At 44.4% G+C, this 16478-nt stretch overlaps 1 protein-coding gene across 1 annotated transcript in view; it reads right to left on the bottom strand.

Moving 5' to 3' along the window:
* The window catches only part of LOC129844935 (glutamate receptor 3-like), a gene marked incomplete at its 5' end in the record, with an annotated part of 192983 nt that overhangs the window by 31789 nt on the left and 144716 nt on the right, over positions 1-16478 (bottom strand). The window contains 2 exons of the mRNA XM_055913100.1: positions 7951-8149; positions 11068-11441. Of these exons, the coding sequence (XP_055769075.1) occupies positions 7951-8149; positions 11068-11441 (573 nt within the window). The remainder of the gene's footprint in view (positions 1-7950; positions 8150-11067; positions 11442-16478) is intronic.

Here is a 16478-nt window from a genome sequence, read left to right as displayed (position 1 = left end):
TATGATAGAGGCAAGAGGTTTGGACCATTGGTTTTCTTAGACCGATTAGTCAAAAGTTGTGTTTTCGATTGGACACCCAACCATATGTATTATGAGCTCTATTCGTATATTCATATTCCATTCCTTTACTTAGATTTGTGTGTATCAGGTAGTAGTTGGGGAATTGTTAGATTACTTGTTAGACATTGCTACACTGTCGGAACTAGAAGCACAAGCATTCCGCTACACTCACAATAACATCTGCTAACCATGTGTATATGACCAATACAATTTGATTTGATGTGTGAAAATAAATCCCTTCATATCACATCGTGTTTTATAATATAATGCATGGTCATAGTGCCTGCACTGCAGTAGCTGAGATGTGAAAATGATTTTTCACGCTTATAGAGGTAAAGTGCATTGGTGACTGCACTCTAGCTGTTGTCGGTTACCATTTAGAGTTCAGACTAAACTGGCAATAGCCTAGATCATGAGGTCTACTCAAGGTTTTAGATAATGCTCTCGGGAGTGTTCTTCTCTCTTTCTGTGTATATTACTATTGTGTTGAGGCTTTAGATAACGTATAAGCTGCTGAGAGTTACAGTTCTCTCCTTTGCTACACTCAGTGGGCTCCCGAGTGGCGCAGCGGTTCAAAGCACTGCATCTCAGTGCTAGAGGCGTCACTACAGACACCCTGGTTCGATTCCAGGCTCTATCACAACCGGCCGTGATTGGTATTCCCATTTGGCGGCGCACAATTGGCCCAGCGTCGTCTGGGTTTGGCAGGTGTAGGTCGTCATTGTAAATAAGAATTTGATATTAACTGACTTGCATAGTTAAATAAAGGTTAAGTGATTATTTTTTAAATACATTGAGCAGTTAGTATTCCTATATTGTTCTGTGATAAAGGACAGGGCTGTGTACGGTTGACTTGTATATATGACAAATGGCACCCTATTCCCTATGTTGTACACAACTTTTAACCCTATGGGCCTTGGCCAAAAGTAGTGCACTACATGGGGGTTAGGGTAAATTTTCAGACACAGACTTTCATGATGTTAATCTTCCCAGGTAACGCAATACAGACATTAGTCCTCCTCATCACTCTAATAATCAATAAAGGTGTGATATAATGTCAATGATTCCATGTCTATGGTTGTTTTGTTTGCTGCTGTATTACATTACATTTATCCTCAGGGGTTCATTAATTATACATACCCGCCGAGCACTATTCATTTATCCTCAGGGATTCATTAACTATACATACCCGCCGAGCTCTATTCATTTAGCCTGAGGGATTCATTAACTATACATACCTGCCTAGCTCTATTCATTTAGCCTCAGGGATTCATTAACTATACATACCCGCCGAGCTCTATTCATTTAGCCTCAGGGATTCATTATACCCACCGAGCACTATTCATTTATCCTCAGGGATTCATTAACTATACATACCCGCCGAGCTCTATTCATTTAGCCTCAGGGATTCATTAACTATACATACCCGCCGAGCTCTATTCATTTAGCCTCAGGGATTCATTAACTATACATACCCGCCGAGCTCTATTCATTTAGCCTCAGGGATTCATTAACTTTACATTCCCGCCGAGCTCTATTAATTTAGCCTCAGGGATTCATTAACTATACATACCCACCGAGCTCTATTCATTTAGCCTAAGAGATTCATTAACTATACATACCCGCCGAGCTCTATTCATTTAGCCTCAGGGATTCATTAACTATACATACCCGCCGAGCTCTATTCATTTAGCCTCAGGGATTCATTAACTATACAAACCCGCCGAGCTCTATTCATTTAGCCTCAGTCATTCATTAACTTTACATACCCGCCGAGCTCTATTCATTTAGCCTCAGGGATTCATTAACTATACATACCCGCCTTGCTCTATTCATTTTATGGACTTCAGCGTTATTGCCCCAACATACAACCATTCAATGAGCTGCAGAACAAATATGGCAGCAAAATATTTAGCTAAGCAGTGCCAGTTATTATTGTTGAAGGAGTACAACATGAAGCCAGCAGCCATCTGTCTCACTGAGGCTCCAGGTGCAGATAGAACAGACAGACTTGCTGGAGGGTAGGCACACTGAAGAGGAGAGGCTGGAGAGGGAGTGCCTAGACTGGGTAGGCTAGTCAGGGGAAGAGGCAGAGCCAGGAGTGGGTAGGGGCTTCTGGACATATGGAACAGACAGACTTGCTGGAGGCTATAAAGACTGAAGTGGAGATGCTGGAGAAGAGGCACAGCCAAGAGAGAAGAGAGATGACAGGTTAGTCTGGAGAAGAGACAGAGACAGGAGAGAGGAGAGATGACAGGTTAGTCTGAAGAAGAGGAAGAGACAGGAAAGAGGAGAGATGACAGGTTAGTCTGAAGAAGAGACAGAGACAGGAGAGGAGAGATGGCAGGTTAGTCTGAAGAAGAGGAAGAGACAGGAAAGAGGATAGATGACAGGTTAGTCTGAAGAAGAGCAAGAGACAGGAGAGAGGAGAGATGACAGGTTAGTCTGAAGAAGAGCAAGAGACAGGAAAGAGGAGAGATTAGGGGCCAACAGCCCAGAACCCTGCAGCCATCCACTGGGCCCCACAGTCCTGTCTCTCCCACTCTCCCTTGCCAGCTGTCCCACTTGGTGAGAGGAGGAGCCATCAGGGCTTTTTGGATATACTAACTCTACACATTTTGGAAATTATTTTCTAAGTGGGTAATTATTTTCAAAATACATAAACTGTCTGCAGGACTACATGTACAGTGAATCTAGTTTGCTAGAGAGAGAGAGGAACTTGTAATGCTGAACACAAATAGTACCCCTCATGTTTTGCACATCATTCTCTGTCAATTTCAATTTATTTTGTAGCGCTCTCCATCCTTGCTGCATAATTTAGTTTATTAGCACAAATATAAATACATGTTCTACACAGTTATAGAATGACAACAATATGTATGTGAAGTTTAAAAAAATTATCACACAAACAAAAGATAAAATAAACGCAAAATGGGTAAAATAACATAAAATCCCAGCAGAAAGTCTACTAGGGATGTACAGCTGTGATGGACAGTAGCTGCCTCTTAAACCATTTTTTAAAACGACGATGGGGATAGCTTGGCAAGATCTGACGGGAGTGAGATCCATATCACAGAGCCTCTGTTTGCATGGGGTTGATGTAGCTGTTGTCTGTTTCTTGTTGAGTAGTTGTGGAATTCATATGTGACGGTGAAATAGTTTTTGACGAAAGAGGGTCATTAATTATTTTAAAGAGTCGTTTTGAGCAACATGAAGATAAATCATTTGATAAATATTCAGCAGAACTAATAGTTTGAAAAGTGATGCTGAATTGATTCTAAAAGCGGCAGATAGTGTTATTGTACAGAGTGTTTCTGCAGACGACAGACTGACAGTAGTGTAGTATGTTGTGTGCCGGCCCATGTAATTTGACCGTTTCTGATGAATGGGAAGATCATTGTGTGACAGAGACTAAGAGCAGTGCTTCTGTATAGAAGACATCGCATGTATCCCCGGCGATCTCAGAGGTTATTGTCTTTGTGTGGTTTCCATGACAATTCATCATCAATTAAAATACCAAGGAAGTGTGTTGTGCAGGATTAATCAACAGGAATAGTATCCATATGGACCCGATTGTAACGCTTGTCTTTAGGTGGAAGAGAGGAGGAGCAAGGCGCAGTGTGGTGAATGTTCATGATGTCGAATTTTAATGATATCCAACAAAACAGAACACTGACAAAATACAAAATAACAAAACGACGTGAACAGACCTGAACTTGAGAACATAAAACATGAACGCACGAACAGCTAGGAACAAGCGAAAAAACGAACGAAACGAAACAGTACCGCGTGGTGAAACAAACACAGACACAGCAACAATCACCCACAAACAAACAGTGAGAACAGCCTACCTTAATATGGTTCTCAATCAGAGGAAACGTAACACCTGCCCCTGATTGAGAACCATATCAGGCTAATGCAATGAACCCAACATAGAAACACATAACATAGAATGCCCACCCAGCTCACGTCCTGACCAACTAAACAAAGGAAATAAGGTCAGGAACGTGACACCGATAGAGTCTGGATGTATAGTCTGGATATGTACTCTGGATAAATAGTCTGGATTGAATTCTCTGCTCTTTGGACTAGATAATTAAAAGAAATGTTTTTAAGATTCAGTGACATTTTGTTGATTTTAAACCACTTTGTGATATTACACAGTTCATCATTAACATTAATAAGATCGTTGAGATCTCTGTGACACTAAAACACACTTGTATCATCACCAAACAATATCTGGGAGAGAACTTTGGATGCATACAAGTGGGAGTGAAAACGTGTCCACGCACACACGAACGCACACACGCGCGCACACTTATGCACACACACATTGGCACACACACAACTTGAGCCCATTAATCAGTGTTTTTCCCCTTGTCAGTCTCTCTCCAAGTTTTAATTAAAGTCCTGTGGAACAACGATACACACGTCATGTGTACTCTGAAGGCTCCGGCTGGAACTAGGACACTCATTATATGGAATAGGTGAAATCTGTCTGGGACTCCCCAACCAGGCCTCAGTAATTGTGTGTGTGTCTATCAGTAAACACACACTCTTCTACAGTATTCCTTCTCTATGTTAGTCCCTGGCTGTGTCCAGTGTGCTGCTTATCAAACAGAAGCTGTTCATGTGGTATGTTAAGATCAGTGTGGGAGTAGAGTCCGAGGGGGGGGGGGGGGGGGGGGGGGTCGAGGGTGTGTGTGTTGGGGGAGGGGGGTGACTGGGAGTAGAGTCCGAGGGGGGGGTCGAGGGTGTAGAGTCCGAGGGGGGGGTCGAGGGTGTATGTGTTGGGGGAGGGAGGTGACTGGGAGTAGAGTCCGAGGGGGGGGGGGGTCGAGGGTGTGTGTGTTGGGGGAGGGGGGTGACTGGGAGTAGAGTCCGAGGGGGGGGTCGAGGGTGAATGTGTTGGGGGAGGGAGGTGACTGGGAGTAGAGTCCGAGGGGGGGGGGTCGAGGGTGTGTGTGTTGGGGGAGGGGGGTGACTGGGAGTAGAGTCCGGGGGGGGGGGGGATCGAGGGTGTGTGTGTGTTGGGGGAGGGGGGTGACTTGGAGTAGAGTCCGAGGGGGGAGTCGAGGGTGTGTGTGTTGGGGGAGGGGGGTGACTGGGAGTAGAGTCCGAGGGGGGGGGTCGAGGGTGTGTGTTGGGGGAGGGGTGACTGGGAGTAGAGTCAGAGGGGGGTTCGAGGGTGTGTGTGTTGGGGGAGGGGGGGAGGTGACTGGGATGGATGAAATAGACCGTTAACCTGTCTAACTCTAACCTTAAATTAAGTCCAAAAAGCGAATGTTTTTATTATTATATTTTTTTTTACAAAGAAGCGTCCCATCCACTAGAATGCCAAGCGGAAACCTGGCGGAAACCTGGTGGAAACCTGGCGGAAACCTGGTGGAAACCTGGTGGAAACCTGGCGGAAACCTGGTGGAAACCTGGTGTAAACCTGGCGGAAACCTGGCGGTAACCTGGCGTAAACCTGGCGGTAACCTGGTGTAAACCTGGCGGTAACCTGGCGGAAACCTGGTGTAAACCTGGCGGTAACCTGGTGTAAACCTGGCGGTAACCTGGTGTAAACCTGGCGGTAACCTGGTGTAAACCTGGCGGTAACCTGGTGGAAACCTGGTGTAAACCTGGCGGTAACCTGGTGTAAACCTGGCGGAAACCTGGCGGAAACCTGGCGGTAACCTGGCGGTAACCTGGTGTAAACCTGGCGGTAACCTGGCGGAAACCTGGTGTAAACCTGGCGGTAACCTGGTGTAAACCTGGCGGTAACCTGGTGGAAACCTGGTCTAAACCTGGCGGTAACCTGGTGTAAACCTGGCGGTAACCTGGTGTAAACCTGGTGTAAACCTGGCAGTAACCTGGCGAAAACCTGGTGTAAACCTGGCGGTAACCTGGTGTAAACCTGGCGGTAACCTGGTGTAAACCTGGCGGTAACCTGGCGTAAACCTGGCGGTAACCTGGTGTAAACCTGGCGGTAACCTGGCGTAAACCTGGCGGTAACCTGGCGGAAACCTGGCGGTAACCTGGTGTAAACCTGGCGGTAACCTGGCGGAAACCTGGCGGTAACCTGGTGTAAACCTGGCGGTAACCTGGCGGTAACCTGGCGGTAACCTGGTGTAAACCTGGCGGTAACCTGGCGGAAACCTGGCGGTAACCTGGTGTAAAGCTGGTGTAAACCTGGCGGTAACCTGGCGGAAACCTGGCGGTAACCTGGCGGTAACCTGGCGGAAACCTGGCGGTAACCTGGTGTAAACCTGGCGGTAACCTGGCACCCCAATGGTGAAGCGTGGTGGTGGCGGCATGATGCTGTGTGGGTATTTTTGACCTACACGTTACATACACATTTGCTAATTTCCACTTCTCATAATAAGATATAAGGCTTTAGTAGACCCACTCTGTCTCTGTCTGCCTCTTCATTGTCTAAACAGTACTGGAGCTCTTAGACTACATCATACAACAATGTGATACAGTACACTGTTAGGTAAAAGGCTTCCAGAAGGGTTCTTCGGATTTCCCCATAGGAGAAGCCTTTTTGGTTCCAGGTAGAAGCCTTTTTGGTTCCAGGTAGAATCATTTTGGGTTCCAGGTAGAACCCTCTGTAGAAACAGCTCTACATGGAATCTAAAATGGCTCTACCTGGAACCAAAAAACCTTTTAGGTTCTAGATGGCACCTGTTCTAACCTAACTCCTCCACACTGGCGCAATGTAGTGGCCACTTCTTGCAAGATGTCCATACTGTTTCAATTGACTTGCTCTAGTACCCACTCGTTCTCTTCACTGTTTGCCCTAGCTATATATTCCAGTATCACAGTGATGTGTTACAGTACATTGTAATCTAGCTCCTCCACTCTGGCACAACGTGCTGTGTTGTATTGTATGTACGCTGATAAGGGGATGGATGAACTCTCAGATGAGAATTTGGTTAATAAGTTATAACTTAATTGGCTCGTCGGTCCCTCTCTGCCAGCGGACATATGGCTTCCTTCCATCTCCTCTTCTCTGTTTGGCCTGGAGACCCATTATTCATCAGCTCCAATTTACCATGCAGCCACAGCCAGCTAATTAGGTTTGGTGAACTGACCCCTCTGCGTTACTGTAGGGCTGATGTGGACTCTCTGATTAGGCCTCTGTTTCATCACCTCAGAGAGAGAGAGAGAGAGAGAGAGTGTGTGTGTGTGTGTGTGTGTGTGTGTGTGTGTGTGTGTGTGTGTGTGTGTGTGTGTGTGTGTGTGTGTGTGTGTGTGTGTGTGTGTGTGTGTGTGTGTGTGTGTGTGTGTGTGTGTGTGTGTACGTCGTTAGCAATCAGACTTTCGGCTGACCAGACTAACTGTCTCAAGGTTGGACAAGGCCAGCAGAACCGAATCGCCGCTGCGTAAATTCACCGTTCAAGTGACGTCACAGCGTTTCAGGAAGAACTTTATGCGCTCCTCTGCTTCTCACAGTTCTGATGAGCTGTTCTGAGGTTTGGATGGAGATACAGGGAGGCTTTTGTCAGAGATACAGTGTTAATGGCTGTACTGAAGGCTTTTCAGGGACTTGATGTCTGAGGTGACGCTAAGCGATAATAGCAATATCAACTCACATGATATCAGACCAAAACAAAAGCTTTTTACAATGTTTTTTATCTCACAGTACTTGCCGATTGACCATTTGTACTAAAACTAGCCGACCAGTCAGTTGTACCGAGTTACCAGCAGTAATTGCTGAAGGTCAAATCCTAACTTTCACTTAAGTCATGCATTGATGTCAATGGGAGAATAAGTAAAAATTTGACTTTAAGTGGATGATAGGATTGGCCCCTGAATGACTAGTTGACCTAGATGATCAACCCGGTTACCAACTAGCTGATGGACCAGTTGTTAGCAACAGCATTCCGGTGTTCCGTTACTCACCCTAAAGAACTCCTTGGTGGAACCAGCATCTAGAGTTCCGTAGGCGATCTCAGTCTGTTTAGCCAGGTCCTCAGCACTCTCTATGGGGGAGACCATCCTCTCCACTGTGAGGAAAGCAGCCAGGTTGGCCGTATAGGACGAGATGATGATGAGAGTGAAAAACCACCACACGCCCCCTACTATTCTCCCTGATAGGGACCTGAGAGATAGAGATACAGAGACAGAGAGAGATAGGGGGGAGGGGATGAGAGAGAGAGAGAGAGGGAGAGAGAGAGAGAGAGAGAGAGAGAGAGAGAGAGAGAGAGAGAGAGAGAGAGAGGGGGTAGGATGAAACAAAGAGAGAGGGAGGGAGAGGGGAGTAGGAAACAGAGAGGGAGAGGGGGAGAGAGAGAGAGGGGAGAGGGGGTAGGACGAAACAGAGAGAGAGGGAGAGAGAAAGAGAGAGAGAGAGACCGGAGGAGGAAACAGAGGGAGAGGAGGTAGGATGAAACAGAGAGAGGGGCAAGGAAACAGAGGGAGAGGGAAATAGAGAGGGAAGGAAATAGAGGGAGAGGGAGGTAGAGAGGGAGCATTAGCGACACATTAGAGAGAGGTGCCATTACCAGAGCTTGTAAACCCAGCTGGTGTCTGTCCATTCCATATAGTAGGAGATAATGACAGTAAATACACTACAGGTGATGCACCATTGCATCTAAAGCTACAGACTCAGCTCACTGGAACATCGTCTGTACCTTGGTTAGCCTAGCTAGAAAAACCTAAAGCTGAGTCAGTATATTCTAATAGTATATTCCCATCCCCCAAAACACACACCCTTGAACACCCCTCGGACTCTACTCCCAGTCACCCCTCCTCCCCCAGCACACACACACCCTTGACCCCCCCCCCCCCCGGACTCTACTCCCAGTCACCTCCCCCCCTCCCCCAACACACACACCCTTGAACCCCCCTCGGACTCTACTCCCAGTCACCCCTCCTCCCCCAACACACATCCCCTTGACCCCCCCCCCCTCCCCTCGGACTCTACTCCCACACTGATCTTAACATATTGGAGCTATATTGGAGCTATATTACAGATATATATATATATTAGAGCTATATTGGAGCTATATTACAGATATATATATATATTAGAGCTATATTGGAGGTATATTACAGATATATATATATTAGAGCTATATTGGAGCTATATTACAGCTAAATTTTTGCTACATTGGAGCTATATAGGCTACACTGGGGCGGCAGCGTAGCCTAGTGGTTAGAGCGTTGGACTAGTAACCGAAAAGTTACAAGATCAAATCCCCAAACTGACAAGGTACAAATCTGTCGTTCTGCCCCCGAACAAGGAAATTAACCCACTGTTCCTCGGCCGTCATTGAAAATAAGAATTTGTTCTTAACTGACTTGCCTAGTTAAATAAAGGAAAAAGAAAAATATTAGAGTTATATTGAAACTATATTAGAGCTATGTTGGAGCTATATTACAGCCATATTGGAGCTACATTTTACAGCTATATTACAGCTATATTAGAGCTATATTAGAGTTATATTGGAGCTATATTTTACAGCTATATTAGAGCTATATTGGAACTATATTAGAACTATATTGGAGCTAAATTGAAGCTAAATTAGAGCTTTTTTAGAGCTATATTGGAGATATATTTTACAGCTATATTGGAGCTATATTGGAGCTAAATTAGAGCTATTTTAGAGCAATTTTGGAGCTATATTTTACAGCTATTTTAGAGCTATATTTTAGAGATATTTTACAGCTATATTACAGCTATATTACAGCTATATTGGAGCTATATTACAGCTATAGTGGAGCTATATTACAGCTATAGTGGAGCTATTTTAGAGCTACATTTTACAGCTATGTTAGAGCTATATTACAGCCATATAGGAGCTATATTTTACAGCTATTTTAGAGCTATATTAGAGCTATGTTGGAGCTATATTGGAGCTACTTTACAGCTATTTTAGAGCTATGTTGGAGCTATTTTAGAGCTATTTTAGAGCTATGTTGGAGCTATTTTACAGCTATAGTGGAGCTATATTACAGCTATAGTGGAGCTATATTACAGCTATATTAGAGCTATATTACAGCTATATTGGAGCTATATTACAGCTATATTGGAGCTATATTACAGCTATATTGGAGCTATATTTTACAGCTATTTTAGAGCTATGTTGGAGCTATTTTACAGCTATATTGGACCTATTTTGCAGCTATTTTAGAGCTATAGAAAAAACTATATTAGAGCTTTATTACAGCTATATTGGAGCTATTTTACATATATTTTACAGGTATATTGGAGCTATATTGGAGATATTTTACAGCTATATAGGATCTATTTTGGAGCACCGGCAAGTAGCCTATTGTATTCTATTGAAGAGAAGAAGCACACGATTCCAATCTACATATGGTATTTTGACATTAGATCCACCCCATGGTGTTTTTACATCAGATCCACCCCATGGTATTTTTACATTAGATCCACCCCATGGTATTTTTACATTAGATCCACCCCATGGTATTTTTACATCAGATCCACCCCATGGTATTTTTACATTAGATCCACCCCATGGTATTTTGACATTAGATCCACCCCATGGTATTTTTACATTAGATCCACCCCATGGTATTTTTACATTAGATCCACCCCATGGTATTTTTACATTAGATCCACCTCATGGTATTTTGACATTAGATCCACCCCATGGTATTTTTACATCAGATCAACACCATGGCATTTCCATCCAGGTCAACCGTGATACAAGTCACTATTGGACGTCCATCCATGTCTGAGAACATCGGGAGATGAAGTAGAAACCGGACACTAGGGGGCAACAGTGAGCGGTGTTACCCTCAAGTAGGTTCCGGTTTTGCTACGGTGTTGTGGACGGGGATGGCAGATGGGTGTAAGCATCTGATTCAAAAGATTGCATGTTCGAATCCAGGGGAAAGTAATTGACATTTGGAAGAACTTTGAAATTTGACGTTTGAGAAACATGGATGAATGTTTAATTATGATGTGAGACTGTGAGAGCTGGTAGTGTATTGTATTTTTAGGTCAGACCTACGGTGCCCGTTTCATTTCTAGATCAGATCGTTTCCTACCTGGGTGATATCTCACATCCTTGTTGCATGAAGGCTCCCAGAGAGAACCACAGAGAGTTGAAGATGCCAAAGTCGTTGGGAGGATCTGGAGGTGTCTGGGGGTCTTTGGTCTCATCCTGTTCATCCAGGTTCCACTCATAAGGGCTGAAACGGCTGACCAGGAACAGGACCACACTCACACCGATGTAGGCGAACACGATACACATCCAGATCTCATAGGCCAGCGGGTCCAGGAAGGAGAACACCCCGGGTTTAGACTTCTGGGGTTTCTTGATCATAATGGAGATGCCCAGAGACATGAAGGGCTTGGAGAAGTCGATCACCTCCTCACGAACCAGGGTTATGGTGAGAGGTGCCACAGCTATATCTGCTCTCTGGAAACAGGGACACGTAGAGTGGGTTAGTTTGGTTACAGCTGAGATATGTTTTTTTATCTAGATATTATGTATCACTTTTGCTGGATTTAGACTAACCTATGACCTGAGGTAGAATGAAATGAAAATAAGTTTGTTAAATGAAGCTCCTTATATAACTTATGGACAGTTTTCAAGAGTTTCTTCAAATATTGGCCTACGGTTCTGCTTTATATTCTCAAAGCGGACAAAACAAAACATCATGAAGAGGAAAAGCTTGAACAGTCTGTGCCTCAGGATGCTTTTAGTCAACACAACAACAACATCAAAGAAATATGAAGAATGTGTAGAATGTGTACTACATTGAGTTCTACAGAGTCTCAACAAATATTTCCACAATCAGTGAAGAGAGGGAGGAAAAAAAGCAAAAAGATTTTCAAACATTTCATGTTCACCTTTCCCAAAAAGATTTCTAGACACAGATTGGGCATAACTAGCAACACATAAATGGGTGTATGAGTCAGATGTGAAATATGTAGCACCCCATGGTGCAGTGGCTACCACTGTCTAGTTAGTTTAAAGCTTTCAGACTGTGGGAGACTGATGGGCTCTAACCAGGAGGGATGCTAAGAACAGGCTGGAAACTTTGCAGGTGTACGAATAAAAACGTATATTACAGAAAACCTTTTACGTTTATCTTCAGCTCATGAAACTCACCGTTAGTGTCAAATCCTAACAAATCCTAACATAATTTGCATATACATAGTTAATTAAAGGGAATAAGTTATTTATTTGTAACGCAGGCAGGGGATATATCCCCCAAAACAAGCATTTGTCCTGTGTCCCAAATGGTAGCCTATTCCCTATGGGCCCTGTCCAAAGTGGTGCACAGGTAGGGAATAGGGTGCCATTTGGGATGTAGCCAAGGCATTTCAGGACAGATGAATAATAGTTGCTGATCATCTTTCTGTAGAACAACAGTAAATATATACACCAGTGTAACTGTTATGTAGATGTGTCTAACAGCATAAAACAGCTCTGATTTAAATTACAGCCTTTCAAGTGGTTATTGTGGGAGAAACACAGTAACCCAATCCTGTGTGAAGAAACCCCTCCACTTCAGCATTCCTCCCTTCCTCCCATCCCATTCAGAGCGCCTCCATGCCCGGAAGAGACCAGACAAGACTTTTGTCATCTACATTATTTTTATCTTCCAAGCTCCCTTTCATCTCTTTCTTCTCTTTCTTTCATTCTGTCGTTCTTTCTTTCATTCTGTCGTTCTTTCTTTCTATCTTTCTTTCATTCTGTCGTTCTTTCTTTCTATCTTTCTTTCATTCAGTCGTTCTTTATTTCTCTCTTTCTTTCTTTCTTTCTGTCGTTCTCTTTCTTTCTTTCATTCGGTCGTTCTTTCTTTCTTTCTCTTTCTTTCATTCTGTCATTCTTTCTTTCTTTCATTCGGTCGTTCTTTCTTTCTTTCTTTCTTCTCTTTCTTTCATTCTGTCGTTCTTTCTTTCTTTCTTTCTCTCCTCCCCATCATGGCTTGTTACCAAAACACATCCTTAAAAGTGGTGATGGCACTATCAAAACGATGGGCTTTCTTACTTTGTTAAAAAAACAGCAGAAGAAGAGAATGAATCTGTAATGAATTAAGACACAAGTTACTGCTGCAGCTTGAGTGTAGCATACGACGCAATTCATCAAACAGCAGCTTTTGTTCCCAGGCAGCGATTCGTGAAGTACATGTCTTTGTATTGTGGCCTAAAGGACTGTGTTTCTACAAATAAATGAGTAGACGAAGAAAAACGTGATAAAGCAACACGAGGAGAGAACGTTTCGTGCAAGTCCAAACGGTGGGGAAATACAACGATAAACCCAAATGAAGGCGTCATTGTGATGTTTCTGTACCCTGTGGACACGGTGATCGTAGCCTAGGCAGCAGTGCTATAATATAACCACTTAAGTCTAACGGTGTCCGTGGTAACGGCCAATCAATAGAGAAGAGAACACTCAGCCATAGAGAAAGAGTTTCAGGGCTTAAGGGCTAACCTTTAAATGACAGCTAAGATCACATCCATTTCCTGGACAGAAGGTCACCCAGCCTTTACACAATCATTAGACCTGCTTGGCCTGACTGCCCACGTGTAACCACATTGACACGGTGGATGGTGATGGACATAAATAACCACATTGACACGGTGGATGGTGATGGACATAAATAACCACATTGACACGATGAATGGTGATGGACATAAATAACCACATTGACACGATGGATGGTGATGGACATAAATAACCACATTGACACGATGGATGGTGATGGACATAAATAACCACATTGACACGGTGGATGGTGATGGACATAAATAACCACATTGACACGGTGGATGGTGATGGACATAAATAACCACATTGACACGGTGGATGGTGATGGACATAAATAACCACATTGACACGGTGGATGGTGATGGACATAAATAACCACATTGACACGGTGGATGGTGATGGACATAAATAACCACATTGACACGGTGGATGGTGATGGACATAATCACAGATCCTCTCTCATCTATTTAAGACGGCCCTCTCCCCTGCTCCTCTATCATCTATTTAATAGACGGCCCTCTCCCCTGCTCCTCTCTCATCCATTTAATAGACGGCCCTCTCCCCTGCTCCTCTATCATCCAATAGATGGCCCTCTCCCCTGCTCCTCTATCATCCAATAGACGGCCCTCTCCCCTGCTCCTCTTTCATCTATTTAATAGACGGCCCTCTCCCCTGCTCCTCTATCATCCATTTAATAGACGGCCCTCTCCCCTGCTCCTCTCTCATCCATTTAATAGAAGGCCCTCTCCCCTGCTCCTCTCTCATCTATTTAATAGACGGCCCTCTCCCCTGCTCCTCTATCATCCAATAGACGGCCCTCTCCCCTGCTCCTCTATCATCTATTTAATAGAAGGCCCTCTCCCCTGCTCCTCTATCATCTATTTAATAGACGGCCCTCTCCCCTGCTCCTCTCTCATCCATTTAATAGAGGGCCCTCTCCCCTGCTCCTCTCTCATCCATTTAATAGACGGCCCTCTCCCCTGCTCCTCAATCATCCATTTAATAGACGGCCCTCTCCCCTGCTCCTCTCTCATCCATTTAATAGACGGCCCTCTCCCCTGCTCCTCTATCATCCAATAGACGGCCCTCTCCCCTGCTCCTCTATCATCCAATAGACGGCCTTCTCCCCTGCTCCTCTATCATCCATTTAATAGACGGCCCTCTCCCCTGCTCCCCTATCATCCATTTAATAGACGGCCCTCTCCCCTGCTCCCCTCTCATCCATTTAATAGACGGCCCTCTCCCCTGCTCCCCTATCATCCATTTAATAGACGGCCCTCTCCCCTGCTCCTCTATCATCCAATAGACGGCCCTCTCCCCTGCTCCTCTATCATCCAATAGACGGCCCTCTCCCCTGCTCCTCTATCATCCAATAGACGGCCCTCTCCCCTGCTCCTCTATCATCCAATAGACGGCCCTCTCCCCTGCTCCTCTATCATCCAATAGACGGCCCTCTCCCCTGCTCCTCAATCATCCATTTAATATACGCCCCTCCATTTAAGACACGTCAGTTGGTAGAGCATGGCGTCAGGGTTCTGGGTTCGAGTCCCACGTGGGGACCAGTACGAAGAATGTATTAAAATGTATGCACTCACTACTGTAAGTCTCTCTGGATAAGAGCGTCTGCTAAATGACGTAAATGTAAAATAGGAGGCAGACTATAAACATTGTTACACAATCACATTATTAATATATACCTTTTCTCTTTCAAACTGCTGGTAGTGAATGTTTAAACAAATGATACGTCCCAAATGGAACTCTATTCCCTATATAGTGCACTATATAGAGCCCTATGGATCCTGGTCAAAAGTAGTGCACTATATAGAGCCCTATGGATCCTGGTCAAACGTAGTGCACTATATAGAGCCCTATGGATCCTGGTCAAAAGTAGTGCACTATATAGAGCCCTATGGATCCTGGTCAAAAGTAGTGCACTATATAGAGCCCTATGGATCCTGGTCAAAAGTAGTGCACTATATAGAGCCCTATGGATCCTGGTCAAAAGTAGTGCACTATATAGAGCCCTATGGATCCTGGTCAAAAGTAGTGCACTATATAGAGCCCTATGGATCCTGGTCAAAAGTAGTGCACTATATAGAGCCCTATGGATCCTGGTCAAAGTAGTGCACTATATAGAGCCCTATGGATCCTGGTCAAAAGTAGTGCACTATATAGAGCCCTATGGATCCTGGTCAAAAATAGTGTACTATATAGAGCCCTATGGATCCTGGTCATAAGTAGTGCACTATATAGAGCCCTATGGATCCTGGTCAAAAATAGTGCACTATATAGAGCCCTATGGATCCTTGTCAAAAGTAGTGCACTATATAGAGCCCTATGGATCCTGGTCAAAAGTAGTGCACTATATAGAGCCCTATGGATCCTGGTCAAAAATAGTGCACTATATAGAGCCCTATGGATCCTGGTCAAAAGTAGTGCACTATATAGAGCCCTATGGATCCTGGTCAAAAATAGTGCACTATATAGAGCCCTATGGATCCTGGTCAAAAGTAGTGCACTATATAGAGCCCTATGGATCCTGGTCAAAAGTAGTGCACTATATAGAGCCCTATGGATCCTGGTCAAAAGTAGTGCACTATATAGAGCCCTATGGATCCTGGTCAAAGTAGTGCACTATATAGAGCCCTATGGATCCTGGTCAAAAGTAGTGCACTATATAGAGCCCTATGGATCCTGGTCAAAAATAGTGTACTATATAGAGCCCTATGGATCCTGGTCAAAAGTAGTGCACTATATAGAGCCCTATGGATCCTGGTCAAAGTAGTGCACTATATAGAGCCCTATGGATCCTGGTCAAAAGTAGTGCACTATATAGAGCCCTATGGATCCTGGTCAAAAATAGTGTACTATATACAGCCCTATGGATCCTGGTCAAAAGTAGTGCACTATATAGAGCCCTATGGATCCTGGTCAAAAATAGTGCACTATATAGAG

This window comes from Salvelinus fontinalis, unplaced genomic scaffold, assembly GCF_029448725.1.
Source record: "Salvelinus fontinalis isolate EN_2023a unplaced genomic scaffold, ASM2944872v1 scaffold_0255, whole genome shotgun sequence".
NCBI classification, from domain to species: Eukaryota; Metazoa; Chordata; class Actinopteri; order Salmoniformes; family Salmonidae; genus Salvelinus; species Salvelinus fontinalis.
This window is presented reverse-complemented; position numbering and strand designations above follow the sequence as displayed.